General features: G+C 42.4%; 2 protein-coding genes across 3 annotated transcripts; one reads left to right on the top strand and one right to left on the bottom strand.

Moving 5' to 3' along the window:
• Positions 1-564: 564 nt before the first annotated feature.
• LOC134861081 (ras-related protein Rab-9A-like) lies at positions 565-4,906 on the top strand. Of its 2 annotated transcripts, none has more exons than XM_063878086.1 (3): positions 565-782; positions 2,813-2,843; positions 3,292-4,906. In XM_063878086.1, the coding sequence occupies exon 3, from the start codon at positions 3,356-3,358 to the stop codon at positions 3,956-3,958; it is 603 nt and encodes a 200-aa protein (XP_063734156.1). In that variant the 5' UTR covers positions 565-782; positions 2,813-2,843; positions 3,292-3,355; the 3' UTR covers positions 3,959-4,906. The 2 variants fall into 2 exon arrangements, with proteins under 2 accessions (XP_063734156.1, XP_063734158.1); XM_063878088.1 differs by lacking the exon at positions 565-782 and adding an exon at positions 890-910.
• A 916-nt stretch (positions 4,907-5,822) lies between these two features.
• On the bottom strand, positions 5,823-24,753 carry LOC134861087 (neuronal membrane glycoprotein M6-b-like). The gene is made up of 7 exons (XM_063878095.1): positions 24,541-24,753; positions 11,693-11,879; positions 11,380-11,539; positions 10,747-10,915; positions 9,183-9,256; positions 9,043-9,108; positions 5,823-8,527 (listed from the first exon to the last, which is right to left on the bottom strand). Exons 1-7 carry the CDS (start codon positions 24,608-24,610, stop codon positions 8,375-8,377), a joined length of 879 nt encoding a protein of 292 aa, XP_063734165.1. The 5' UTR covers positions 24,611-24,753; the 3' UTR covers positions 5,823-8,374.
• Between the last annotated feature and the right edge of the window lie 3,079 nt (positions 24,754-27,832).

Here is a 27,832-nt window from a genome sequence, read left to right on the forward strand (position 1 = left end):
TCTTGTCAGTGGTCGTTCGGTATCTCAGCACTGTGGCTTCTCAGATGCTCACTATCTTTTAAGTGTTAAGTGACTGATTCCCCGCTGTCAGTTCTGTCACTCACACACACAAACAGACAAAACACACAGACAGACCGCAGACAGAGGTAGGAAGTGTTGGGCTCCTTTGGTTAATCTTAGTCCATCAGTAAGAGGCTTGAACACTGCATGGTTATGATTATATTGAGCATTTAAAATGCAAACATTTTATTGCAATAACACAGTTATATATCCAGTTCATGGAATTGGTTTCCAGTATTTTCCTACTGTGTCAGATCACTTAAAACAAATTTGAATGCAAACTGGTCTGAAAACTTGTCGAAAACATGAATGAAAAAGAGTATGTAAGCAGTATAAGACTATTTAAAATGAAATAGATTCATAGGTAAACTTATAAAGACAAATAAATTAATACACTTTCCAGTAAAAATAATAATATTATAAATGAAGTGAAATCTCCATAAGCCTATATATCTTGCCACAGTTTACAGGTATGATAATGAAACTCTTCGAGAACAGATGTTAGTTTCGGTGTAAAGGGAACAATAAATGGTGCATTCACTGACATCCACATGATGAAGAGGCGTGACTCTCCCCGGTCATGTGAGCGTCATCAGCGGCTCCGGGGCCAGAGAGCTGCCGGGACACGGTAACGCCATGTCACCGGCTGACAGATGCACCCTGGCGGGATGAGGGACGGGAATCTAAACGCAGAATTCGGGCAGTGACAGCGACACCGACAGGTACAGTTATTAAGATGGCCAAACTTTACTAGTAAGTGTCAGAAATGTGATGTTTTCCCCTGTCGTTTTTATGGGACAGTAAAGTCGCAACTGTTAGCTCACCCATTATCGGACAGCTACACGTTATGGTAAGGCTTCCATTATCGGACAAACCTTTTTTTGCTTTGCTTCTTTTCACAATTCTATCAAAAATATTAACGGGGACCCAACACAAGAAAGCAGTTTCAAATAATCAACCATGTGTATGAAAGTGTATTCGAGTTTAGGTGTGATACCACCTCTTCTTTTGAACCAAATCTGAGCAGCAGTACCTTGAGTCACGGTTAAGCTAACACAATTTTGCAGAGAAGTACATAGTCCTGATAAAGCTATGAGAATTTGCTTGCTGAAAACAGCAAAAATGGCGCTGTAAAGTCCTTAAACAACGCCTTAACAATATTTAGTTTTTATTAATACTTATCACTGTAAGTTTGCAATGTTAAATCGTACTGTAAAATGATGTTTCGACTGCTATAACCCCTATAGTAAATGTAATCCTGCGTGTGGTTGTTTTAAGGAAGTATTCATGATTGTAATGGAAATAAGCCTCCCAGCATTCCCCTGAATGCAGCACATGACTCGTGTGTGTGTGTGTGCCTGTGTGTGTGACTGTGTGTGTGACTGTGTGTGTGCCTGTGTGTGTGCCTGTGTGTGTGACTGTTTCCATTTATTCCTGCTTTGATGGCATTTCTGCTTAATAATACGTGTTTGTGTTTCTCCAGAATGAATGACAAAAGCAGTAATGCAGTCTGTGTTTAAAGATGTTTAAACAAAGACATAATTCACCCAGTTTTTGCACCTTTGGCTGAACGTGCTTACTATTTACAACCAGCCCATGTGACAGTTCATTCATGTATTTAATCTCTGCAAAGCAGCCTAACAAGCAGGGGATTAGGCCAATTCCGTCCTAATTGGGTCGCCGGTTCAAGTCCCCGAACAGACTTGAAATATGGAAAGTGGACTGCTACTTGGAGAGGTCCCAGTTCACCTCCTAGGCCCTGCTGTGGTGCCCTTGAGCAAGGCACCGGACACCTCCAATCCCCCCTCCCCATTGCTCCCCGGGCGCTGCACGATAGCTGCCCACTGCTCCTAGTACTAGGATGGGTTAAATGCAGAGGACTAATTTCACTGCGTGTGCTCTGCTGTGTGCATGTATGTGACTAATAAAGAGGGTTTCATCCTCCGACTCTATCTAATTGCCTGCAGACTGCACACACATAATTTGTTGTGACAGTTGTAGAAGGGGTGGTTTTTCTTGTTTAGACACGATAAATCATATTAAAAAGTTAATCCCCAACTCTATTAACCTCTTAAATGTGAGAAGATAGGGAGATGAATATCCTGAGATTCTGGACCATAAAACAACACATTAAGATACATGTACTTGAGTTTTAAGAAATTAAAAGCGCCCTATCATCTAATAAGAGCCACATTTAGTGTATTTTATGCTAAATAAATAGATTTTTGGTGGCGTTTTCCTCTAAAGGCAGTTAGTCACAACACAAATACCATTATCATTAAGTCTAGATCTACAAGAGTAGCTCAAAGTGTGTAGGCCAATGACAAATACTCAAATATACCTAAAGTATAGCAGTCAAAAGCATTCTTAGAAGTACAATTGATTTCAAAAGCACATGTAACACAGGACAGTTGAACTCACCCACACACACTTGCTGATACCGTGACAGACAGTGATGTATGAGGTGATGTTGCTCCCCCTGCTCAGATTTCCTCTCCTCCCTCAGATTTGTTTTGGTATGTGGGAGGAATGATTGCTATTTAGCTTAAACTGGTATGTTAAACATGCATGAGTGTGTGGTATCAGATTAAATTGATGCTAAATCCTTGGATTATTAGTCATTTAAGCTGAGGCTGTAAGTGGGTGAACTCCTTGCAATGTGGTGACTTGCAGAGGTGGATTTACTCTTTATTTCTCTCATACTGCCTGCACCTCTTTTCCCCCTCTGTTAAATCCTCTCTCTGTTTTACAGATTGCTGATGAAATGAAGATCTGATATAACGGTGAGTTTGAATCTTTGTTTCCCCTGTTGTTAAATCACTTTGGAGGACTTACTTCCTGGTCCTGTGATCAGCGTCCATGTGATGTACAGCACGCATCATTTCATGCATTTCAACACGTGGCGTAGGAAGGTCAATAGTCGCGTAGTGTAATCACTGGGGTGCGACTGTTTTTAATAGGATTAGTTAACTGACTTTAATTGCAGTCAGAGTGAGGGGTCATGTAAACAGAAAGTTAGACTTTCTCCCAGGCTGATGAAGCTGATTGTTTTTATCTCAGGTCAAAGCAAACACAATAAAGTCTTCCTGCAGGAAAACCTTACTGACATGTTGGCAGGCAGGACTTTCTCTATGGAATCAATCCAGAGTAGACTTGAAATCTGAAGAAATAGAGGATAGAGTGTGTCTGCTTTCTAAATTGACTTTGAGTTGATTTTCTTGTGCTCCTCAGGTGCTTCCTCTTTCTCCAAACTCTCCCGTGCTGATCCTAAAATCTCCGGCCCTCCGCAGCCACGATGTCCAAGTCTGCCCTCCTGAAGGTCATCCTGCTGGGCGACGGCGGCGTTGGAAAGTCGTCCCTCATGAACCGCTACGTGACAAACAAGTTCGACTCGCACCTCTTCCACACCATCGGCGTGGAGTTCCTGAACAAGGAGCTAGATGTGGACGGGCACCTGGTCACGCTGCAGATCTGGGACACGGCGGGCCAGGAGCGTTTCCGCAGCCTCCGCACGCCGTTCTACCGCGGCTCCGACTGCTGCCTGCTCACCTTCAGCGTGGACGATGGCCAGAGCTTCAGCAACCTGAGCAACTGGAAGAAAGAGTTCACATACTACGCTGACGTCAAGGACCCGGACAACTTCCCCTTCGTAGTGCTGGGGAACAAGCTGGATGTGCCCGAGCGGCAGGTGTCGGGAGAGGACGCTCGGCAGTGGTGTCGTGAGAATGGAGGCCACCCCTACTTCGAGACGAGCGCCAAGGATTCTACCAATGTGGCGTCTGCGTTCGAGGCTGCGGTGCGTCGCGTCCTGGCGATGGACGACAGAGCGGATCACCTCATCCACAGCAACACGGTGGACCTGCAGAGGAAAAATCCGCCTGAGTCCACCTGCTGCTGAGCGGACTCAAAGCAAGTCACCCCTGTGGTGTGAGACACTGAGGAAAGAGATACTGGGGTTTGCTCAGTATCTGGAAGCAAAAACTGAACATTTTGCGCAAATATTCTTCCACACGAGACACCCAACTCTGATCCAGATCTTTGTTGGGAGTGTGCTTTTTAATTTATACAAAGCTTGAATGGACAGTTATTTGACTGATATTTCTGAGTTGTATTGATTTATTTGTCACTAAGGAACCTTAAATAGATGTGTGTGGACAAACCGGATAGTTTAAAGGCCTTGAGGGAGGTATTGTGACTTTGGTTGAAACGCTAAGTTATGTCATCTGGAAACAAACTGCCAGAAGTAAAATTTTTGACGTCACTGAAGTGTTGGCCCACAAAAATAGAAGTACTCTTATCTGCCTCTAGTGATTCAACAGTGATGGTTCCTTAACAATCAAATTAATATTTTCTGGTATTTTTTATAAATAAATTACAATTGGAAAACAACAAAATGTACAATGTTTAAATTATGTCTTTTACTTAGTTTTTTGTCTCTTATTTGAGTTTAATATGTCTACTAACAGCCTTCTTATTGTCTTTTCCTCTTGACATACAGCTGATATAAAGGTACCTAAAACTGTAACTTGTCTATCAATTACAGGCAGAAACCACTCTTTCTGGCACTACATTTGATAGTTTTTCAAATCAGTTTTTCCAGATACAAAGATTGCTTTCTGTTCTAATTGAATAATATTGCCAAACCATGTGTGTTGATTTAAAAACCCAGTGATGCCATTAACAAATGTATTGTTTCACTACCCTTCTTTCACTAGCCTTCTTCTAACTATAAAAGTGGAGCACAACAGGAAACTCTGATTACTTTGTGGCCTTAACATTTATTAGAAATGTATTTTGTATGGTATACGACTCCCACTGTTAAATAAAACAGTCCCCATCAATACAACTGGATAAAAATGTGTCGTGTGTTTTTATTCACATTTAATTATATGTGTAGTAATCTCTTTCGTCCACACGATGGCACCCGTGTATTAGAAATGACAGGTTCCACAATAACATGGATAAGCTCCATCTGAAATGTGTTTAATGTGCTTTAAACCATAACATATGAACATATGTAGAGTAGAGTTTTTTCTGGGAGTAAGGTGGGCTCACTAAATTATATATTTAATACATTTCAGTTTTGTTTCGAACAGAATTGCTCGGCAAATAAGGGAGATACTGTCTGCATGCACATAGTCTAATCACGCAACAAGTGAAATCACCTGTGTGGGTGTGTGTGTGTGTGTGTGGGTGCGCGCGCTTGTTCACAGGAGGCAATCATGTCAATAAGCTTCACCTGTTACGAGTTTCTTCTTGATTACAGCCAGAAAATGCTTCCAACCTAAACCTTCAATTGTTTTTATTTCCCTGTTTGAATTATTTGTCATTATTTTACATAGAAGAACAATTTGGTTTACATGCAGATAATTAATCAGGAAATATTTTAGAAATGCATTAATTAATTAAAATATTCTATTCCTACATAAAAAGGGTTTCAACTATCAATTATAAAAAAAGTGAGGAATGATTTGGTATAAAATGTCAGAAAATAGTAAAAAAAAAAAAGGCCTGTGAATATTTCTCAAAGTCCAAAAACATGGCTTTAAATGTCTTATTTTAACAAGCAAAATATATTGAGTTTATTATGATAAAATAGGGCCAACCGCAGGTTATCTACATAATTGAGAAGCAGATGTTTTAAGACCATTAAGAGCCAGGTTTTAATGCCTTAAATATACGTGTGATACCATAAACAGGACGTAAAAAATCTAATCATTTTAGAGACCCGAACACAAGAACGAGACAGGAGACAAACGGTGTCACGATAATAAAAAATATCGGTTTTACTAGAGAAGGTTACAAAAATCATCACTATATAGGAGTCATAGAACTATTTCCAACTTAAAAAATCAAACCATAATGAAACACCTACAGGGACTACAATGCCATCAAAGTACAATGGAGTTTTCTTTAGAAAAAGAGTGGGTGGAAAGGGTAGGGGGGTGTAGGAGTAGGAGGAGGAGGAGGAGGAGGAGGAGGAAGAGGAGGGGAGGGCAAACACCGCCTACCATAGTTGTCAGAACATTTGACTACACATCACCTGAAAAACTGCAAAGACACAGTCATGTCTCCTTCATGCAAATAACGAGGAAACGACAACACCCTGACACGCATCGTCTTCTAGGAAGTTGAAGTTTGCCTTTACATCAACCTGGTGGCAAAGCACGTATATTTATCAAACAAAACACACATGGCAATATAGTCCTTTTTTATACAGAATAGACAACTGCACACATGGACGATACTGACATGCTTCATCTCATCAAATCTTCTTCAGCGTTTTTTAAAGGGGCCCTGTTATGCTCATATTCAGGTTCATATTTGTACTTCTCTTGGGACATATCTCCATGGTTTAATGTTCAAAAAGCTCTTTATTTTTCTCATACTGTCTGTGTTGCAGCACCTTATTTCACCCTCTGTCTGAAACCAGAATCCAGTCTGCTCTGATTGGTTAGCTGTTGTGATTGGTCAACCACTTAGAGATGTCCCGCCCCTTAACTTATCACGTACAATGTGTTGGAGCGCTAGCCGACATAAGCGACTGCTACACAGTGATGTCATCATCTTCTAAAATTAAACAAAGGAGTCCAATGGAGGCGTTTCAGGCAGGAGGGGAGTTTGGGAGAGAAACTCCCTCTGGAGGGGACACAGGGATTTTAGCCTTTGCAGACCATTTACATGCACAGAAACCTAACAGACTACAGGAAAGGGAAACCCAGAAAGCATAATAGGGCCTCTTTGAGGGTTGACTAACCAGTGTTCGATATAGAATATAGTTCATGATATTTAAACAATATCTGATTATAAAATCAATGTATGAAAATTCCTGACTTGATTTATTTCAGAGTGTAAACACTTTCAAAAAACTTGTTTGGCTGGCCATTGGAGAAAAAAAACCCCCACAAATAAATCCATAAAATTACTGAATCACAAGATTAATAACCCAGCTGCCTAAAAACTGATAAAACATTGAAAACGTTTCCATATTTATTTTTTCTTTACATTTGAAAATGTATACGTCACAAGCACCTCGATCCATCGTGTCATATCATAACTGCACTGTATCCCTCTCACCACGTTACAATTATTATTTATATCAAATGCAGAACTAGTATTTGAGTGCTAAACACATATCTCAAAGGGTACATTTACATATATCTGTGGAAAAAAAGAATAGAAGAGCATGGTGCAACACTGATTGTGTCCTTCTTATTTTAAGGAAAGTGTACATTTTTTAAGGGTTTAGCTATTTACAGGTGGAGTTCATTCACAAGAGGAGAAATTTGAAAAGAAACTATAATTGTCACAGGACAGCGTACCAATCCGGTAAATTACGTTTAGCGTCAAAAGAACAAAAGTGGCTAAAATCAGATTTGGTTTGATACCTGAGGTGTGTGTCTGTTTTGTGTTAAAATACCATTTATCTTTGATTTGTTGCCGCTGGTGATAAGTGTAGCGAAAAAGGACTTAAATGGACTTTCTTGCAGAGAGTTGGACGATACCACCCAACCCTTGGCAAGAAAATACGCAGAAGTTCCCTTCAATATAAAGTTGCTACACCTCTGGTCTGAATAAATGGCAGAAAAATAAATGTGTTGTAATGTAAATGCACAGTAATCCTTGAGAATCTAGATGTTTCTATGAGACAGAGGGGGGTTGTTAAGGGATTATCATCCTCCCTTATTTTTTAGTTTCGTAGTAATAGTGCAACAACGTATCGAGCATTAGCAATAAAAAGTTTAAAATGGAAAAGAAAGAAAAACAGTGGGCGCGAAAAAACATAAAGAAGAAGAAGAAGAAGAAGAAAAAAGTACCTGGCATACTTCTCAGAGAGTATTAAAAAAACAACAACATTCGTACACATTCGCACAATATATTCATATATATATGCATATAAAACACCAAAAAACGGAGGAAGTTGGTCGCTGCCTGACGACAGTGAGCAATGTTTTTTTTTTAAGGAGCTGTTTTTTGGCTCCTAGCGCGAGGCCATCACAGCCGGGACCACGTTCACGAGCCGCCGCCCTAAAAGCTCGGGGGAGGAGACGCTTCTGAACGGACGCACCGTACCTGAGCGAGCACCCGGCGGGCGAGCTCTCCCGTTCTGAAGCATCTGCCTCCAGCCGCCGCCTCTCCTCGCCCTCCACCCTCCTCCCTTCGTCGTGGAAGGGAGGAAGGTGGAGGACCAGGAGGGGCTCGGGGGACTATCAAACATGGCCGAGGTGGTTTGTTTTAACAGAGGGAGGGGTTGGGTGTCGCGGGTTGGGGGGTGTGGAGGCGTGGAGAGGACACAGGTGAGGAGCTCTCGTCCTTATGAGTAGGAGGAGGAGTTCTGGCCCTCCTTGGAGCGCGCCTCCGCCTCCAGGTCCTGGTCGTCCTTGGTCTTGATGTCCTGGTACTCGTGCGTGGACACGGCGCTCTTCAGGTAGGCCCAGTTAGCCCCCAGAATCATCAGGTAGTGGATCTGGAGAGGAAACAGAAGTACTTAAAACAGTTCCAGTATGCCGATAACATAAACTCTAGGCTTATGTTTTACTACGTATTTACTTCAAGTTTGAGGATTAGGGTTAGCAGTGCCGATATGTGGCTAAATATGTTTTCAATTGGAGACCATAACTCCAAAAAGCTAGTTTAAATAATTGTTTGAAGGTATACAATTTTACAAAAGTTCATGTTTTAACTTTGGGCTTTTTGTTTGCCCAAATTCCTCTCTTACTATCCTGAAAGCTGGAGCTCATCACAGTGCGGAGGGGGCGTTCAGATGATCCACCTCAACATCTGCTTTTAGCTTTTTTTTAGCATCTCCATTTCCCTGGACGTAAAACAAAGCGGTCCGCCTCCACAGCGGAGTACAAAACACGCTGACCCCGTCTCCTCACACTCACGCAGCAGAGGCTCAGATTTGAACCCTTCATGCTGACATGCTCACAAAACGTGTGAGAGGCGGAGGCGCTGCACATTCTCACTGAGCGGCCTTACCAGCGCGATGACCGTGGCTCCGGCGCCGGCGAACGCAACGATGTAGAGGTGGTAGGAGAGGTAGAACTGTTGGGAAGAGACAGAGAATTAGAGAGGGGAGATAAAGTCAAATAAAAAAAAGGGACGGTTAGTCCTCTCACCTCGCTGGTGTTACAGATGTCTCCCAGTGTGGCCCCACAAGCTTTTCCCGGAGTGGCGTTCCAGGGAATAATACCTGCAGGATGAGAGAGATAAAAACGTCAAGAAGCTTTTTCCTCCCCCGAGACTGCATTAACAATCGGATTAAGATTAAAGAAAACCGCTGAGCCCCTCCCACGGGGAAATTATGGGTCGTTTTTTCACTGTTTTTCAAAGCCAGCTCGTACGTCCCTTTGACTTTTTTAGCCTTTTCATCCTCATTATAAATAAGATAAAAGCTTGGGTAATAATTTGCCAGTAATTGGGGTTAATATTTTATACAGTGTAGTAGCACGAGTGCCAGTGCAGCATATGTGATCCTCATCCTACTTTGCGAGCGGGCCAGCTGTCCTTCAAATGTGGGTCACATCCCCTACATTAGGCCGTCACAGATATGCAATCATTGGAGAGCGTTACGCTACGTGCCGTAATACTGCGGGAATGTGGATTTTCATAGAGATCCAATCAGCCTCTCAATAATCTAATGTATCTGTTGACCTCTTCCTATATAGTGAATGACTTTTAAAGCAGAGGGATGAATATGTAAAGTGAAGAGCAGGGTAAAGCCTTGTGGATTATTTTTCTACATTTTGCAGGTAAAGATACACGTGTGTGGAAGCACCAGGATGTCATGTGCAAGTACTAATGAGATATTACTGACCATATATTGTGGTTTTCATGTCGGCCACCGTACTATGCGTCTTTCACAAATAACAAATCGGAGTTTGCAAAACATATATTATATTCGGGGTTTCTTTTTTGCTTCAAAATATCAAGCTTGTGTGAAATATCTTTACCACTTTAGTTATCAAAAAGTGATTGAAATGACACTTTAAAACAAGAGTTGATTTGTTTAAATCCTTATGCAGCGTGTTAAAGTATTATCCAACTATTTACTTCTTATATTTAACACCACAATTCCCATTCTATTATATTTGCATAAAATTAGTGCTGAAATCAGTGCATTTAAGTAACTTCCTAAGTATGATATTGAGCCTTAAAAGGTTCTTTCTTTCAGTTAAATTGTGGTTTTATTAACCAAGTTTCAATCTGTAATCAGGAGGGGGGGAGGGGGGCTTGATTAGCTCAGCTGTGCTGACACAGAGCAGTATAAAGGGGAGGCTGCACTCACACACTCGAGGGTTGAGCAGAGAAAACACCAGCACGCTGCAGGAGACTGCTCTATGGGGTTTATTAAAATACCAAACAAATAATCGGAGGGCCATGAGGGAAAATCCACCTTTTCATCATGATGAATTGCTCTTTAAATTCCCTTTTATGCTTTTTGAGCTTTAGTTTCAGACAGAGGGTGAAAAGAGGTGCTGCAGCTCAGGCAGTATGAGAGCAATAAAGAGCTTTCTGAACATTAAAGCATGGAGACATGTCCCAGTAGAGACACAACATACAAATATGACCCTGAAAATGTGCAATATAGGGCCCGTTTAATCAAAAATGACCCAGAGAAACACTACCTGAAGATTGAGAGAAATAAATTAAACATAAATGAGTGCACGCAGGACAGCTTACCGTACTGCCTGACGTCCACACAGATGGACTCAGGCGAGGTGATGTTGGAGTCAGGAGACCTCATGGCAGCGCAGGTATTCCACATGTTGAAGAAGAGGAAAACGGGAATAGCCGTGAAGCCGAAAATGGCGAGGAAGGCCAGGAACAGGATGTAGGTCAGGAACATGAACTGAGGAGAGGAGGAAGAATAAAAACAATAGATTAATATCTGGTCCTTTTGAGTTTTCCCCAAAAGTTTTCAAAGGGAAAAATGGGTTAATATCAATCCTTTAAGAGTCCATGTTTAAGCTAATGTTACTGGACATCTGCAGCAATTAGTGTAATAAGGCCAGAAAGGACAAACTGTGCCAGAGTTGCCCTCAAGGGCTGGCAGTGTGTGTGTGAGTGTGTTTGCATATGTCTTTCTTATGAGTCCATAAAGTGTGTGATTGTGCCCAGCAGCTCTTCTCATGATCGGGCTGGTAACCTAATAAATGTTGGCTTTGTGTTGCTTTTTTGTTCAGCAATAACACTATCAAGGACACATCAAAGTGATCAAATCTACAGGGCTTCATCTGTATCTGGGTCAGTGGGTGTGATGATTTGCAGCAGCTGCTCATCTGTGTGTGTGTGTGTGTGTGTGTGTGTACATACGTAGGCGGTGATGCAGCGTCCACACGCGGTGGTCTTGAAGTCGCTCTGCAGCTCCTTCTTGATGGCGCTGGTAGTGTAAAAGCCCTCAGCCAGCAGGATGATGGCATACACGAAGAAGAAAGAGGCGATGCCGTAGATGATGTACTGAAGGATCTGGATGCTAAAAACACAGAAAATACATGAGGCTTTGGTTTTAATGCACTCGTTATTCACTTATTTATTCACCCATTGGACTCTGCCAAGAGCTCATCAATGATTCATCCTGCTCCTTTAGTGTCCATGCGACACCTTAGGGCAGTGCAGAAAGACTTACACCATGGTGAGGGTGGCGTGGTCCGTGGTGATCGTGGAGAAGTGGTTCTCCAGCATGGTCAAGGTGCCGCTCAGCGCCACGTGGCCGCAGCCGCAGAACAGCGCCACGCCTATGAAGGAGAGGATGGTGGCCACCAGCGAGGCGTAGGGCACCCCGCCCAGACACTTGATGCAACACTCGAAGCATCCTGCATGGGGGGGGGGGGGGGGAGAGAGAGAGAGGAGGAGTAAACCACTGATGCAATGCTTTCCTGAAGTTGGAAAATTCTCTAAAAAGCTTTATTGTGTCAGATTTACAGTGAAAACGCATGCTTTGAACCATCAGGAGCAAACAGAGCACACTGCTGCATCACGTCTCGTACAGTGGCTCGGTGATGACACTCACTGCAATGCTTTTTTTGCAACCATCATGTGAAGAAACACGAGTGATTTCACTGCTCAAGCTGAATCGTGCATGCGTGTACTGTGAGAGCGTGAACAGCACTCATCCCTGTCAGCATGTCGAGCGGCTAATCATAGCATCCTTCTCCGTTAGTGTGCATTCACTGCAAGCTCAGCTGGGAGTGCTGAATATTACATGTGAGCTGCACTACATGCTCACAAAAAAAGACTCAACCTCCCCTTTGTCTTTAAAAAAACATACCAAAAGAGGTTTTTATTTCATGTACATGCATATGTCATGAAGTCAATTTTATTTCAAAATAAAAGTCCTTTTCTAGGGAATCAGTGAGGTGATTTTTGGGCAGCAAACACTGAAGATTTCTGGAGTTTCACTTGCAGATGAAAGTGAGAATAAGACTCAGGATTTGCCTCTTTACTTTTGGTTTTCGGTGGAATTCAAATTGGATGAGATTGGTCTGCACGTCTTGCATGTATTTGATTGTTTTTTGTGCGTTTTCACATCTTAAAAGTCATGATACATGATGGACAGTTATTGCTTGTGTTTGAGCGTTGGGGAAACACTGGTCTTTCTGCTCTCATCATGGTGAGGAAGATGAAGAGGAATATAAAAGGGAAGGGAAGATGAAACATTGAATCGAGCGCAGGAGCCGCGTCTTATATAACAGCCGTTTTAAAAATAGCTCCTTCAGCAAAGCAGGAAGTTATTCTGTGATGTAGGAAAAAAAAAAAGACAAAACTAACTGTCTCGTGTGTGTGTGTGTGTGTGTGTGTGTGTGTGTGTGTGTGTGTGTGTGTGCCATTTTGCTGTTTCCATGACAACCTGCTCCATTTGGCAACTCTGAGGCATCATCGTTATTATTGAATGTTCAGAAGAAGTTTGTTTGTCCAATCCAAATATCTCTGATCGTGAAGCTTTGAGTACACAGGGCGATGTGCTGTGCTGCGTTCAGGGCAGGTAGTGTTACACATTGTTATTGACGGGTTTTAAAGAGCAGATTGATTCCCCGCTGAGGACGGAGTCATCGATAGCTTCACTACCGGATTCAGGTTTCTCAACGTGAGCAGTTACATGCACAAAAACCTATTTAACACACTACAGGAAAGGAAAAAACCCCCAAAAGCATAATAGGGCCTCTTCAACGTGACAATGAAGGGAAAAGGAACAAATGAAATGAGCTAATTATTGAATACCAAATCCTTTTCCCTGACTTTAAAAGTAGTTGGTCTGACTTAAAGGGGCGTTCATGTGCACTAACCCTTAAGTGCAGATAAAGAGCATGGGTGTACAGTCAAATCTGACATATGAAACTACTATATTAAGGACTTTTTAATATGATTCCACAAAATGGGTTTGAAATTGTGCAGAATAAATGAGCAGATTTGGGGATTTTGTATCCAACCTGTCTTCAAGTTCTTTCTGATAAGAGCTGTTGTGCTGATGCTTGTATCTGACCTCTGTTCGGGGTCATGTGCCGACACATTGAAAACTCCCCTCGCTCCGTGTCTGAGTGAATGAAAAACCCTAACTATAAATCTAAGATGCTCAGGCTCCCCTCCGAAGTGCGCTGCCGCTGAAGACCGCGCGTTGCGTAACCAAACGGTTGCATAATACATCCAAATCCTATTAATGTTAATGAAGAAAGCGGGCTGATGGAGAGGTGGAGCTGATAAGACTGGATGACTCTGAAAAATCTGAGCCCAGAAAGAGGCCAGGTCTCGGGGGGGATTGCAATGGACTCACTGGTCGATACAATGAGGACCGGGAGGCTGTTTAAAAGCTGCACTGACACTCCCTCCTGCTCAAAAACAACAAGTACTTTCATTTAGAGAAGAGAAGATAACATGAAAGTGAGATATAATCCTGCTCTTTCAAATGCAAATCAGCAAATTACCTGCTGGCGTTATCTTGGTATTCACGGTGTCATTTCAAGATGGGGACAAGAGAGTTTAAGAGTATACTTTTGAGTTTAAAAGTGAACGACTGGTATTTAAAGCCCATATAACTCCTGCTGTCCCCCATGCAGCTTCCTGTATCAACTCACAGGTTTCCTTTAAACACTTAGCTGGGTTCTCATCCGGTCCGCCTGAGGGCTTATGTGACTGTTTGTCAGCCTCAGTTTTTAAAGTGCGCTAATGGGAAGCAGACAGGCCGGAGTGGTCAGCTCCAGCCGGCCTTAATGGAAATCAATGGGCTATTCATTAGAGGAGAATTTAGGTGACACACAGAAGCAGGCCCATCGCTCCCGTTTTATACCTCGCTGCCTCTCACTACATCTCGCATAGCTGCTCCCTCTATGAAATATGGCTGCATGCCCACGCAATACTTACAGTGAGCCGGCTGGAGTTAATCGCTGAGACAATATGTTACGCTCCTGCTGCATCATATATCATCTCAACCATCGCAGACCAAGGAGGAGGCCAGGTTTGTGGGAGCACTCTCTGGGCTGGATTGCCTATATTGAACACTTTGACACCCCCTGCTGTGAAAGCGTGTTCCTCCCCAAAACTAGGAGGTGTCCCCGTGCTTTAATTAGGATTGCAATGTGCAGAGTTTGACAGATAGAGGCCTGCTCTTTGATTGTGTTATAGACAAAAGAGAGGAGGAGGAAAAATGAGTGGTAGTGTAAGCGAGGAGAGGTGAACGGAGAGGAAGGAAGAGATCGATATAGAGAGCGCGGAGGAACAAAGGCAAGGAGGTGAAGAAAGCGGAAGAGGATGAATCGAGGATGAACAGAGACAGAGCGAGAAAGTGTGAGTGATAAAAAGCACTGCTTGGCCCCGGGGCCGGCAAATAGCAGTTGCTATAGCAACGTGTTACCCACGACCCAGTTCAGCAGTAGCGTCGTCCTTCGCTTCACACTCACACACACACACACACACACACACACACACACACACACACACACACACACACACCGATGAAGAGTGATGTAACCTTGATGAAAAAAGATTAGTGCTAAACGGTGACATAAACAAACACACGGTGTGAGGAGATGCAATGCTAGTCGGGTTTTCGGGAAAAGTGGGTCAGACATATTGAATTGTTAGACATAAGAGGAGGAGAGAAGATTGCCTAATTTTATTATTCATGCACGTACTTATAGAATTCATGTCAAGTCATTGATATGCAGCTAGCTACACGATATAAAGGAATCAGAAAATAATATTTAAGTCTCCACAAACTCCTTGAGTCCAAAACAACGTGCTAAAAGACGCTAAAAAGCTAGAGGAACTGCACAGTCTGGTCATAGTTCTGTGTTCTGTGATAATTAGGATATAACCACCACATTTTTACTTTAAAACATTATGAATTACTTGTCATTTTGAAGCAATATCACGCAGCTTTATCCGACTGTTAACGATTTGTCCAGGGTCTCATTTCCCCCCGCCTCAGTATTCCTCGGTTTTTTGCACAAAAACGCACTTGGTGACATCCAAAAAAACATTGTCCACAGAAGCAGAAAATGCACACAGTCAGAACAAAACCTTCATTTGTTTTTTGTTTGTTTGTCTTTTTTCATTACATTCATATCTTCTGAATAGACAAGAGACATTTTCCGAGCACTCATTGTTAGAGACGTCTCGGCTGCTGGCGTGCTTTGTGATTAAGTCTGCTTCCTGTCAATCACATGACACCCACGACATGAAAAGTGACATAATCCCCTAAAATGCATGCCGTCTTACACACTAATATGGTCGTATTGGGTTTGAATTTGGAGCGTTTGCATTGAAAATAAACCTTTTCGCGTTAGTAGCTGCCATGTAGTATCACCTGCATTTATATGTCTAGTAACATTGATTTTCTTGCTGCAACGACTATAAATCAGATGTAAATACAAACCGAGAGGAGATAACAAACTGTACGACCCAGTGGCACTGCATGATTATCGCCAACTGTTAGTACGCACATCGCATCTGCCAGGAATAACAGCGTTAATAAAGCTTTGTGAATATTTCAGCGGCCGGTCTGCTCCCCGCCTGCAGCTCCACTCCAATTTAAAAGTGCTGTATTCATTATGGGGCAATTTCCTCGTGGTGCATTATGGGTAAATTCCCACAAGAGTTGAGGAGGATGTCAGAGACAAAGAGAGACACAAAAAAGAGGAAGGTGTGCGAAAGTAAAGAAAGAGACAGGAGGGGAATGGATGGCTGCGTCTCCTCTGGTTGAGATGAAAAAGAAGCCCCATCTGTTTGATGACAGCACGCACACACACACACACACACACACACACACACACACACACACACACACACACACACACACACACACACACACACACACACACACACACACACACACACACACTGAAAACCTCATAACTCCAGCTTGGGAGATTTTCGGTCTTTCCACTTCAGTTAAAAGACAAAATGCTCCTCTCAGTCTTTAGGAAATGCTTTTAAAAACCATGAGAGACCATAAAAAATTCATCAGCAAAGAGTAAAAAACAAACGAATTTTTCTTCAAAAACAACATTCTACCTTGGGTCTTATTTTGGTAGTTTTTTGTAGTTGTTTTAATCAGTTGTAACAACAAAGTCAAATATCTCGAAACGGCAAAGATCCTTCATTGTGAGTTACTTGGTCAGTTAATACTTTATTGTTTAGTCTATAAAAGTAGCATAACCCTAGTTACTATAGTTTTAAATTGCTTGATTTGTCCAAGATTTGAAATCTGGGTTTAAAAAGTGGCTGCAAAAAGACGTCAGATTGCATAGAAGTCTATGAGAAAAGGACTTCACATTTTATTTATTACCAATGTAAACATTTTCCTGACGAGTTTATCGTCTCAATCTGTAGTTTTAAGTCTTCTTCAATACGCCATTATGTTCATTTTGTGAATTATTTAGAGTTAAATAGACAAAGAAGCAGAGTTTGCTTTCCTGGATATTTGACACCATCTTTTAGAGCCTGGAATGCATGTTCAAAAAGTTAGCTGTCATTCAGGAGATGCAAATTGTTTCCTTTCCTGTCTCATCTGATATTCGACACATTATCATATAGGAAAATGTTTTCAGCTTTGATCAAGAGAAAACAACAAGTTCCAGGTAACAGGATGACGCCAGCAGCCACCAATTTGTATTGTGTTTCCCACGGTACACAAGTGACCCTAATCTTCTGAAACTCTTGGCTGGTTATGCCAGCATTACGAGGCCACAAGGTCAGCATCTGGCCAGGCGTAATTGAGCACGATTGGACTCACAATCCCCCGCTCTGCTGCTGTGTGACCAATATTTTTATGCCGCTGATCTTCAGGATGTTGATTCCCCTCTATTCCTCCATTTCTGTGGCCAATATGGGCTCAACTCTGACAGCTGGATGCACGACAACAACACAAATCACATTAAAGCACAGCAGAGGAAACTCCACATAAGCTACTTAATGCTACATTAAATATTCATCTGCACTGTATGAGTTAAGTTGTCTCTTGGTGTTTGACTACAGTGCCTTCACACTCACGTTTTGTATCTTTAAGGAGTATGCAGGCCCTGGTTTGCAGAAGTGTATGGCTGTAGTTTGCAGAGACAGGAGACTAAAGCAGAAATGGCAGTTAGTCCACTGACTGCCTTCACAGTGTGAAACTGTCATCTCCGATCTTGTAAACATTGGGAGCAGGTTCACCTGTCCTCAGCTGCAGCGTGCCGACTCAGCGGAGCTATTACTTTGAGTTTTGTTCCACTTAAATGTGAAATGGTCCCTGTGGACAGAAGTGGCGTGCCGTTCGGACTGAATGGCTCAGCGGTTACGCAACAAACTTGGCTAATGTCACTTTCCCTGAGATGTCAAAGTAGTCGGTAGCCCTCCTCTGGCCTTTCCACCTCCCCTCCCCCCGTTGTGATAGTGGAGAATTACTTTCCAGCAGCCTCGGGGCCTACACCAGAACAATGTGTGTGTTTGAGTGTGTTTAAGAGTGTGTGGCACTAGAGCCCAACTAAGCACGTACTCTCAGATATGAGTTACTAAAGTTCAGGGGTGAAATGTAGCTGAGCCATTCTGCATAACGAATACTTCTACTCTGCTACTTATATGATATTATGATGCTAATACTTGACTGAGTATTTACACTGTAGTATTACTACTTATATTTAAGTAAATAATATTCTTCCTGCTCTGCTAAAGAGTCTCAATTACAGCAGCACAGATACACTTTCTGTGAAGACACATTGTCAAAAAATGTAAAATAGGCTCAAAAAGAGAAGTTTCTTTTAACACAATGGGACCCCACTGCCTGTAGCGGCACTCCATACAGGCCCAGTCACATATCGATGGCTAACAGTGACGAGTGCTTAATCGGCATCATGCACATTATGGACTGTGGATGAGAGGAGCAGATTGGGCGTCAGTGGGTGATGGAGGAAGGCCAGAGGAGGTTGGCATCTCTCAGGAACATGGCATGCTGCGCCATCCTGACACTTGCTGCTATTCATATACCCACTGCAGACTGGGTTCAAACCATAGACTGTGTATAGGTTCAAACATGGAGGCCAACATGGGGGGCTGATGAGTTCAAACTGTAATCTGTTGCTTCCTTTTAGGGCTTAACGGTCACTTTGGGTATCTTGAAACCATTTAGTCTATAAAACATCAGATGATAGAAATGTGGTGCAGCGATGAGTCAGCATTTTAGCACTTGCTGTCACCACGTCAGTTTTTTGGAGGTTTTTCTAATGGACAGCAGTCAAAATTGTATAGAAGTCTATGAGAAAAACCGACCATAATTCACACTGAATTTGCTAGAAATCGAATCAAAAATGTTATGATTGATTAACAATAAAAAGCCAGTAAAAAGCAAGTTTAAAGGGACTCTGGCAAGATTCATGCAGAATACAAACGACAGGTGACCACGTCCATACTAAAAACAGCTGGGTTTATGAATATGCAAGTGGAAAAAGTGCATTGAAATATAAATGTGGCCTCACTATGGGGACTCAGAGGGCTGAATATAAACAGCGTACTACGAGGTCTCGCCCACATATGTGCACAGAGCACTAAAATAGAGCTTTTCCTTTAGTGCAGGCAAAGCACCGACACACAGACATTCCCCTAAACCACTCCGGGTCACTGACACGTAAACAAACACACACACATTTACATCCAGATGGAGGCTGACAGCAAGCTTTGGGCAAATGGCTTCAAATGAGGAACACATGAGTCTCTCCCTGTGTGACGGCTTTCACATGCTCCTGCAACCTCACACACCTCCGGGGCCAGAGGAGAATGGGCGAAGTGTGTGTGGGAGATAGCCAGGAGAATCTGGACAAGACGGGAAGAGACGAGCAAGAAGGAGGAAAAGAGGAGATTGTTCAAGGATCAATTGAGTGTGTGGGAGATTTTCTTCTTCTTGATACTCTCATTGAAAAACTGCCATTTTCCAAAAGGAAAAATGGTAGAGAGCCTAAGTGAGAGGTGGTTATGTGTAACAAAGACAAGTAGGATGCCAATAACAGCAAGAGCACACATTAAAGTGTGTGTGGGTGTGTGTGTGTGAGAGAGAGAGAGGCACAATGAAAGTTTGTCCAAACCAGCTTCTATTACAGTCAGCGTTACACATGTTTGTCCTGGATTGACACGCAGTTTAGCAAATAGTATCCAGGTAAACCATCTAGCGGGGGATACTTCCATCATGATAAGGCTCTAAAAAGTGAAATAATCAGACAAACACATCAGCGTCGTTTATAGCTAATGTGTGTGGGCTATCCAAAGGTATGCGCTGCATAGTTAGCGCCTTTCCGCTAAATCTTAGTCCTTCAAAGAAGGTCAAAGATGCATCTTAAGGTGTCTCAACACTGGACACCTTCTAATATTTACTGTACACTTGGAATATTGTGCCAATATAGTGGGAAATAATTGAATGTGAAAAGGACTATTTATCACAGCAATGATCCATGAAGGATTACATGTTTTGTGTAATCTTAAACAAGTTGTGTTGTAAGGTCAGACCAGCAGGGAAGGTGACCTGTCCAATATTTATAAGCAACACAGACTAAATGTCAGCATCAAACAGAGGATGGCATTTAGCCCTGGACTCAGCTGGACTGTATTAGGTTTTTTCCTTTGAATGACCCTTGTATCTTCTTGGAGGTTAGGCCAGGTCTCCCTCACTCATTGCAGTAAAAATCTGGTGATGTAGTTTGATAAAATGTCAGGAAATATTGAAGAATAACCATTACAATTTCCCAGAGCCCGACTTGACACCTCCAGTTTGTCAAGCAAACATTCCAATACCAAAGATATTTAATTATATTTTAGAAAACTAGCACATATACATTTTAGGAGGTGGAATTATGTTCTCCTCATTTGCTTTGAAGAGTCTTTTATTTACTTTGAGTAAATTAACTTATTCGGTGGATACTTCCTTTTTGTCCTGGTTTATTCTGTTCAAGATTGGTTCATTTTAAGGATTTTTAGAGGCCCGAAGATGTGAAATATTAATTTTCTAAGTGGAGCTTAGTTACCTATGGAATGATCCATTGAAAATGTATAGTTTCAGCTCTGTGAAAACCAGTTATAGCAATAAAAACAACCAAATATTAAAGGAAAACAGCCATTTGTTTTTAGCAGCAACTTATACGTTGAATGGCAAGTGGTTTCCAACACTCCTAATTCCTGGCAATCAAACAAATATGCATATTTCCCAAAATGCGCTATTCCCTTAAAGGTTTCGTTGATTTGAAATCAGTGTGGAAACATCTTGCAGTTCCTCTCTAGCTCTTAATATCCTCCTCTGCTCAGGTGATTACAGATTTTACATAAGAACCGATGAGAGGCTGATTAGTAGGAAGTCTCTCTTTGTGCTTCAGAGGCTGCAGCACCGCTCTGCCCCTCCATGCAGAAAATTCAAACAAAACCTGCATCCATCCAGACGATGAGGTAATCTCTTACGGTTCCCATCTGAACATCATAACCAACGGCGGCGAGCCAGCGAGGCGTTATGCAAGAGCAACCACGCACACACACACACACGCATTCGCACAGGAAAGAAGAAAGGTGTGTGAACAGGCCAATCATTTGCAACAAAGGGGAGGACGGACAGACCTGAAAAATGGGCTTTGAAAGGTAAAGAATAAAAAACGTCACACGGAAAGAGCTTGCTCTAATCAAACCGTCTCATGCTAATGAAATCAGATTTAATGGTTCCTCAGAGAGCGTCGCTGATGTCTCGTTATCCGAGTCCTGAGCACAGAGTCGCTCCGCAGACATGCAGATTACAGATTATTATTATCGGGCGCAATCAGGCAAAAAAGATCAACCCATACCCACAAACAGCAGCAGGATTAGAGCATAAACCCTGCCTGTGTTCACTTTCCTGTTTGTAATTACTCTCACATCATGCATGGAGACACAATAGTGTTGCAATCAGCAACATGAGCTGTTTATCGTAATGAAGGCAGTCACAGCTAATCAACAACAGCAAGACTGTGAACGCAGCACCTGATGCTAACACAAGAGGTGAACACAGGTCACAGAAAAGTTGAATCAAATCAGACGTATGCAGGTTAAAGGGACTCTGTTTCTATTTCTTCATCAAATAGCCTCATTGAAGTTAGTTGTAGTGTTTTATTCAGCTTTTATTTTGACTCTTTTAAGACAAAAAGCATGACATTTGGTAAGGTTGGGAAGTTATTTTTGCAGATGTTGGAAGTCTAACTCCAGTTCCTCTTTCAATCGCCTATTTTTCTACTAGGTACTTCTTGTAAGAAGTAGTTTCCTGGGTTTTATTTTGAAAGGATTTTATGCATATAACGCGCACAAATTGTAATGTCTTGTTGAAAATGCACAAAAAAAGAGGAATGGCTTTCTAAATAAGGCTTGTACGAGGATACATACTGATACAGACATGTTGACAACAATATGTAATAAAAAATATCTAAATATGCTGAACTGAGTTAAACTTCATATCCTTTTGTTATATATTTAGCTAATACATGTGAGGCTTGACTTGATGCAGCAGAAAATCTAAGATAATTCCCTGTTGGATATTCTGACACACATCGGTTAGTTGTCACATCATGCAAGGGGACTTTTGTAATCCCCAAACGTGTGGCAGTAAGGAAGAGGAGGCAGCTCAAGCTCCTTATATGACTCTCGCCTTCTTGCCCCCACTGTAAGTCTTCAGCTTCTTAACACATGCTGTAAGCTTATGGTCACATTCCAGATGTCAAAGACACACACACACACAAATGATAACACCGACAAATAGGCCATCCTCCAATCCGGTCTATTTCTGTCCTGTGGTGTGGGTGGGTGCACTCAGTTGCGCAACACCACACCTGGAGCACCACAGAAGAAGAACCACATGAAATGGTCATTAAGGAACTCAGAGGGTTAATTGTTCATTTTAAACATGGCCGTCCTCCTGCTAGACAGTCCTCAGGGTCTTCAAACACACTCGCCCACTCTGTCAATTAGAGTAGCATGATGAAGGCTCTCGCTGTGCACGGCAGCCCGCCTCAGGAGACGATGATGTAATGTCTTTTTAAAAACATCCCGGACGCTCCCCGCTCTTCTGCGCCTTACGTCATACACACAAACTGTTACCCAGCAATATCACCAAGAAGTGCTGCAGGAACTACAAATATTTCTGACCTTTAACAGACAATGTGTGTTAGTGCTGGCATTTAAAAGTCACGAAAATACACCAATCTAGAATTTAAATCACTGTAGTAGGTAGGCTTAACCTAAAAATCTTAAAGTTTGCAACCAATTAGTAAACTTTAAGGTTCATTTTTACTCCTGGAGCTAAAAACATTTCAATATCTTCCCTAGTAGTAACATTATATACTCCAGATGCAAATTTTTTCCAAAATGGTAGCTTTTTTCTCATCAATAATCTTAATATTTGCTTCCAAAAAAGTTAAATTCCATCCTTTTTTCTTAAACTGAATCTTGTGGAATTTGGCTTGAGCGACAAATCGGAATACACCAAAAGTTATGCAATTTTGTACGCTGTTTTATGCTGTTTTTTTTAAACATTATTTTCCCCAAAAGTAACGTCATGCCATTTTGTGATGCTGGAGCTTAAGAAAATATAATTTTGTTTCCATAATATAAACAATTTCTAATACGGAAAGAACAATTCTGAATATCTAACTGAACATGGTGCATTTCCAAGCCATTTCCTATTTGCTGAAGCTAAATCACTTCACATATGTGTCTTTTCCAATGCATTACCTTCATTTGACCACATCTGCACACATAAAGTGAGTAAAGCCGGGGAAACACTGGCTCTGTGAGGTGAGAGTGTGTAAAGCCCTCAGGAGTCATACATGCACTCTGACTTGGTATCAGCTCTCTGACAGCCAGCAGGGCAAACAGGGCATCATGCCAGGTCAGCTGCAAGCCTGACTCTGCACTGATGTGTAAATAAAAGGCAAACTGAACGCCAATCACCATCAACAATGATGGTATCCCGGATGTAGATAAAACTGTAATCTGTACAAGATAGTATACCCATTAAAAAAAACGGTGATTTAAGTATCTATCAACACTGCTGTCCCTAAACAGAGGGAGGATTTTTTACTATAAGACAAATCCACTCTGTATGGGCGTTGAGTCCACCACTGCACAAAAACACACCTACACTTCTCCAACACACACATTCGGGAGAGAAACAGCAACAGTTTGTTTGGACAAAATCGAAAAACGTATGCCTGTAATTGGTGTACACATAAAAATCACATTTATTGCTGAATTCATTTTGATTGCACTCATTAATTCTGGTTTTATGAGCATGCATGTGCCTTTAAACGATGGTAATGTGCTTGTAGCATGCCAGGATTTAATGTGTGCACCCCCCATTAACATGTCTGGGGGATTGTGACTGATGGACACAGGCATCAGTGGTGCACCTTGCAGCCTCCATGCACCAACACACCGCTGCTCATACAAGACACACAGGCTTTCATATGTTGCAGCAACGTCGACTAATCAGATGACGGATCGGACACTGAGCCTCTGTTGGGGTGGTGGAGGGAGGGGGGGAGATAGATAATAATCGAGGCTGCTGCTCCACACCTGAAACAATGCAGCCGTGCACGCAGCGCGCCGCCTCCACAAACCCTCCGTCAGCCGCTCATTAGGCAGAAATAAGCTCGTGAGTGTTAAAGCAAATTGGCATTAATATATGCACCATAAAACCAGCCCGTGCACAAACCCGCCCACCCCTCTTCTCTTATTCTCCTCCATCTCCAATTCCCCCCTGTTTAAAGGCGCCAAATAAGGCAGAAAACGTCAAATATGTGCTTCATTTGCGGGAATAATCGTCCCCATGCGTTAAAATGTGTCTAGAAATCGGTGTTACGCTAAATATGGAAGAGAAAAAAATATCGCTATTGTCTCAAATGAGAAGCCATTGCAAGTAGGTTAAACCGCTCAGGCTGGCGCAGACGCAAATGTCTCCAAAGAGAAATGGAGAAAAACGCGCAAATGTCAGCGGCTGCTCGCGCTTACCTTTGCTCTCCTGTCCCTCGTCCTGAGTCTCCTCCGCGTTGGACTCCATGGCCGGCTTTGTTCCATCCATTATTGTAGAGGACTATAGTCTCCTTGTGGCTCTGGTACCTTACAGTGTGTGGATGGTGGAGCCTGTCCGGGTGGCTTGATGCTCGCGCTCTCTCTCTCGCCTCGCTCACTCTCCTCGCGCACACACCCTCCCTCCCTCCTCCTCCTCTTTTTCCTCCCTGTTAAGGCTTAGCACTGTCTCTCTGTGCACATTAACAATCCAGTCTCGAGATGCAACGGCTGTCAGACTGTGCTGGCCCCGAATACATTTCCTTTTCATTTATTTGATTTAATTTGATAAATGAATGTGTCGTTTCTGGCATCATGGTCTGCAGGTGAATTATCTTTTATAGTCTGTGCACCAGTGAAGCAGAGGAGGATATAAGGACAACATTTAACAGGAGATGTAAATATGCAACCTCATGGGTAACCAAGCGTGCATGAACACACACACACACACACACACACACACACACACACACACACACACACACACACACACACACACACACACACACACACACACACACACACACACACACACACACACACACACAGCTACACTCTCAACCGCCCACTCTCCATCTGGTGAGTTGAGAGAGAAGTGAGGGAGAGGAAAAAGGAGAGGAAGAACATAGCAGAAAAAGATAAAAGTGAGAGACAGGCAAAGGACTCTGTGTGTGTTTTGGTTTTATCTGAAATAAAAATGGTCATTAGCGCTATAGGAGCCCTATTGTGCTCCTTTTCAGGTTCATATTTGTATTTTGTGCCTCTACTGGGACATGTCTCCGTGCTTTAATGTTCAAAGAGCTCTTTTTATTTTTCTCATACTGCCTGTGCTGCATCCCAAGAATCCCCAAAATTAGGATTGTGTCTGACTTTATTGATCTATGGCAAATTGACAACTCTACTTTAAAAATAGAAATACTTTCCATGGTTCCCATTGTGGAAAACAGCTCCTCTTAGATTGACCAATCAGATCGTCTTCACTACTAAACAGCCATGTGTCTGGCTTCATTAAAGAGGGGACCCTTTGTTTGCCTCCGAGGACGCCGATTGGGTGTGAGCAAAATGCCACGAGCCAATCGGAAATCAGGCAAGGTGAGTCCCTGGACCCCTGAGAAATTATTAACAGTGAGTGGGGTGTGTTTATCCACGGAAGCGGGGGTGCTTGTTTGCATTATTCACCCCATTTTCTAATAATACCCTGAAACAAAGGGACGCCATCTGTCCTGAATCCTCTTTAATTTTGACCCACGTGGCCCAGACAAAGCTCCAGTTCAGAAACCCCCCTCCCTCCCTCCCTCACACACCCTCACACACACTGCAGACAAAGGTGACCCCACCAGCCCCTGATGTTTTGATCAGCTAACATGACATTTAGTGTCTTTCTTCGGCCCGAGGGCTGGAATTAACACCCAGTCTGCACCATATGCCGGTCGCCCATCACGCTCACTTTTTTCACATTTCAATGGCTCTCTGATATGGAGCCATGAGGAAACCTGATCCGCTGCAAGCATGAGTTAAAGTCTCAAGTCTTTATGGAGCATCTCGTGCAGTTTAGGAGAGCCAGGTGTGAACATAAAGGGAAAATAACTGACAGGACGTTCAGTAAAATGTGAATTTAAGATCCTAGTAAGGAAGAGAGCCTCGTAAGTAAATGTTAACGTCTCAGAAATGGGTCTACGAGGATTACGTATTTATTGATTTGTTTAATCTGCTTGTTTGTTCTGTTCTAAGAGATTAATTGTCTATAATGTTTATAAAAAATGTTTAAAATGTCCATTACACTTTCCAATCATCCACAGCCATGGTGTAATTAAGCACTGGGGACTGAACATAATGACACAGCAATTCAAAAAAACATTTTTTGTGCTTCAATAATGTCATAAATGTGTCAATTATCAAAATAGGTGCAAGGGTTCAGTAAATAATTGAATTGTAACCTGTATAACAAGCAGTCATTACGGATAAAGAAGAAAAAAGCAGGTAGATGTGGCGTAATTCAGTAATCTGCAGCAGGAAAAAGCCTTTCTTTGTAGAAGGAATGAATCACACACACACACACACACACACACACACACACACACACACACACACACACACACACACACACACACACACACACACACACACACACACACACACACACACACACACACACACTCAACAAAAACACAAACAAACTGTCAGCTTTGAGGCTTGGAGGGTGAGTTTCAAGTCCTATTTTCCTCCCAGAACCCTCATAATCCCCTGCTGGGTCACACAGATTAAGGCCTTGTCCAGAAGATGAGATACAGTGCACCCTGGCACTCTTCACCATCCCTCTGACACACACACACACACACACATGGTTGAATGTTTGGGGTGAGGCCCAAACTTCCACAGCTTTCTGATTGGACGCAGTTTTTGATGCATGTGCTGTTTACTTCAGCGCAGATCTGTGCAGATGTTAGTGGAAGGCGTGAAGCAAAGTGGGCGGGGCTTTATATCTTTTAGACATAACTCGTCATTTGGTTGTTGTTCTAGCATGGTGATAGACCCTAGCAATACTCATCATATTGTGGATAAGATTGGCCATTCCTCCCAATGGCATTATGTCATGAAAAGACTGGTGTCATATAATTTGAGTTATTCAAAAATGACCCCAAATTGATTTTGACCTTGATTCCAGAAACCAGAAACCTTGTGAATCTCATTGTTCCTCTAGGAAAAACTGCAACTTTTTACTGTATGACAAGTACAGCTGTTGTTCCACCAGTATCAGGAAATCGCAGCAAACTGTTTGGCTGACATCCCCGGGAAATGTCCTTTTAAACCCACGTATATTTTCTCCTTTAAGAGAGGAGAAGGCCAAACAAAAAGTCTGCAACCACGCAAGCAGCCTTTCACAAAGCGCCTTCATGACAACGCAAGGAAGACCTTTGAAAATATCTGTACAAACGTGTTGGTAATCCATCCATTTAAACCGGAATAAAGCCACATTACAATCCCTATGCGACATATCTCAATTGTTTCATTTAATATGTGGATGAAGAGAAATGGAGGAAATGATTTGGCCTTGTGCAGCTCATCGAATCAACTGTGTGCTTGTGTTCGGGGTCAAGAGTCACGTATAATCCCCTTCAGGCATATGACATGACAAATGAGAAACAATAAAGCCAGGTTCACCCAAGATAAATCCATGAGCCCAGCCTGCAGTTTCAACCTTAAAAAAAGTCATGCACCCTCTGACTTTGCTCAA

This window comes from Eleginops maclovinus, chromosome 24, assembly GCF_036324505.1.
Source record: "Eleginops maclovinus isolate JMC-PN-2008 ecotype Puerto Natales chromosome 24, JC_Emac_rtc_rv5, whole genome shotgun sequence".
Classification (NCBI taxonomy): domain Eukaryota; kingdom Metazoa; phylum Chordata; class Actinopteri; order Perciformes; family Eleginopidae; genus Eleginops; species Eleginops maclovinus.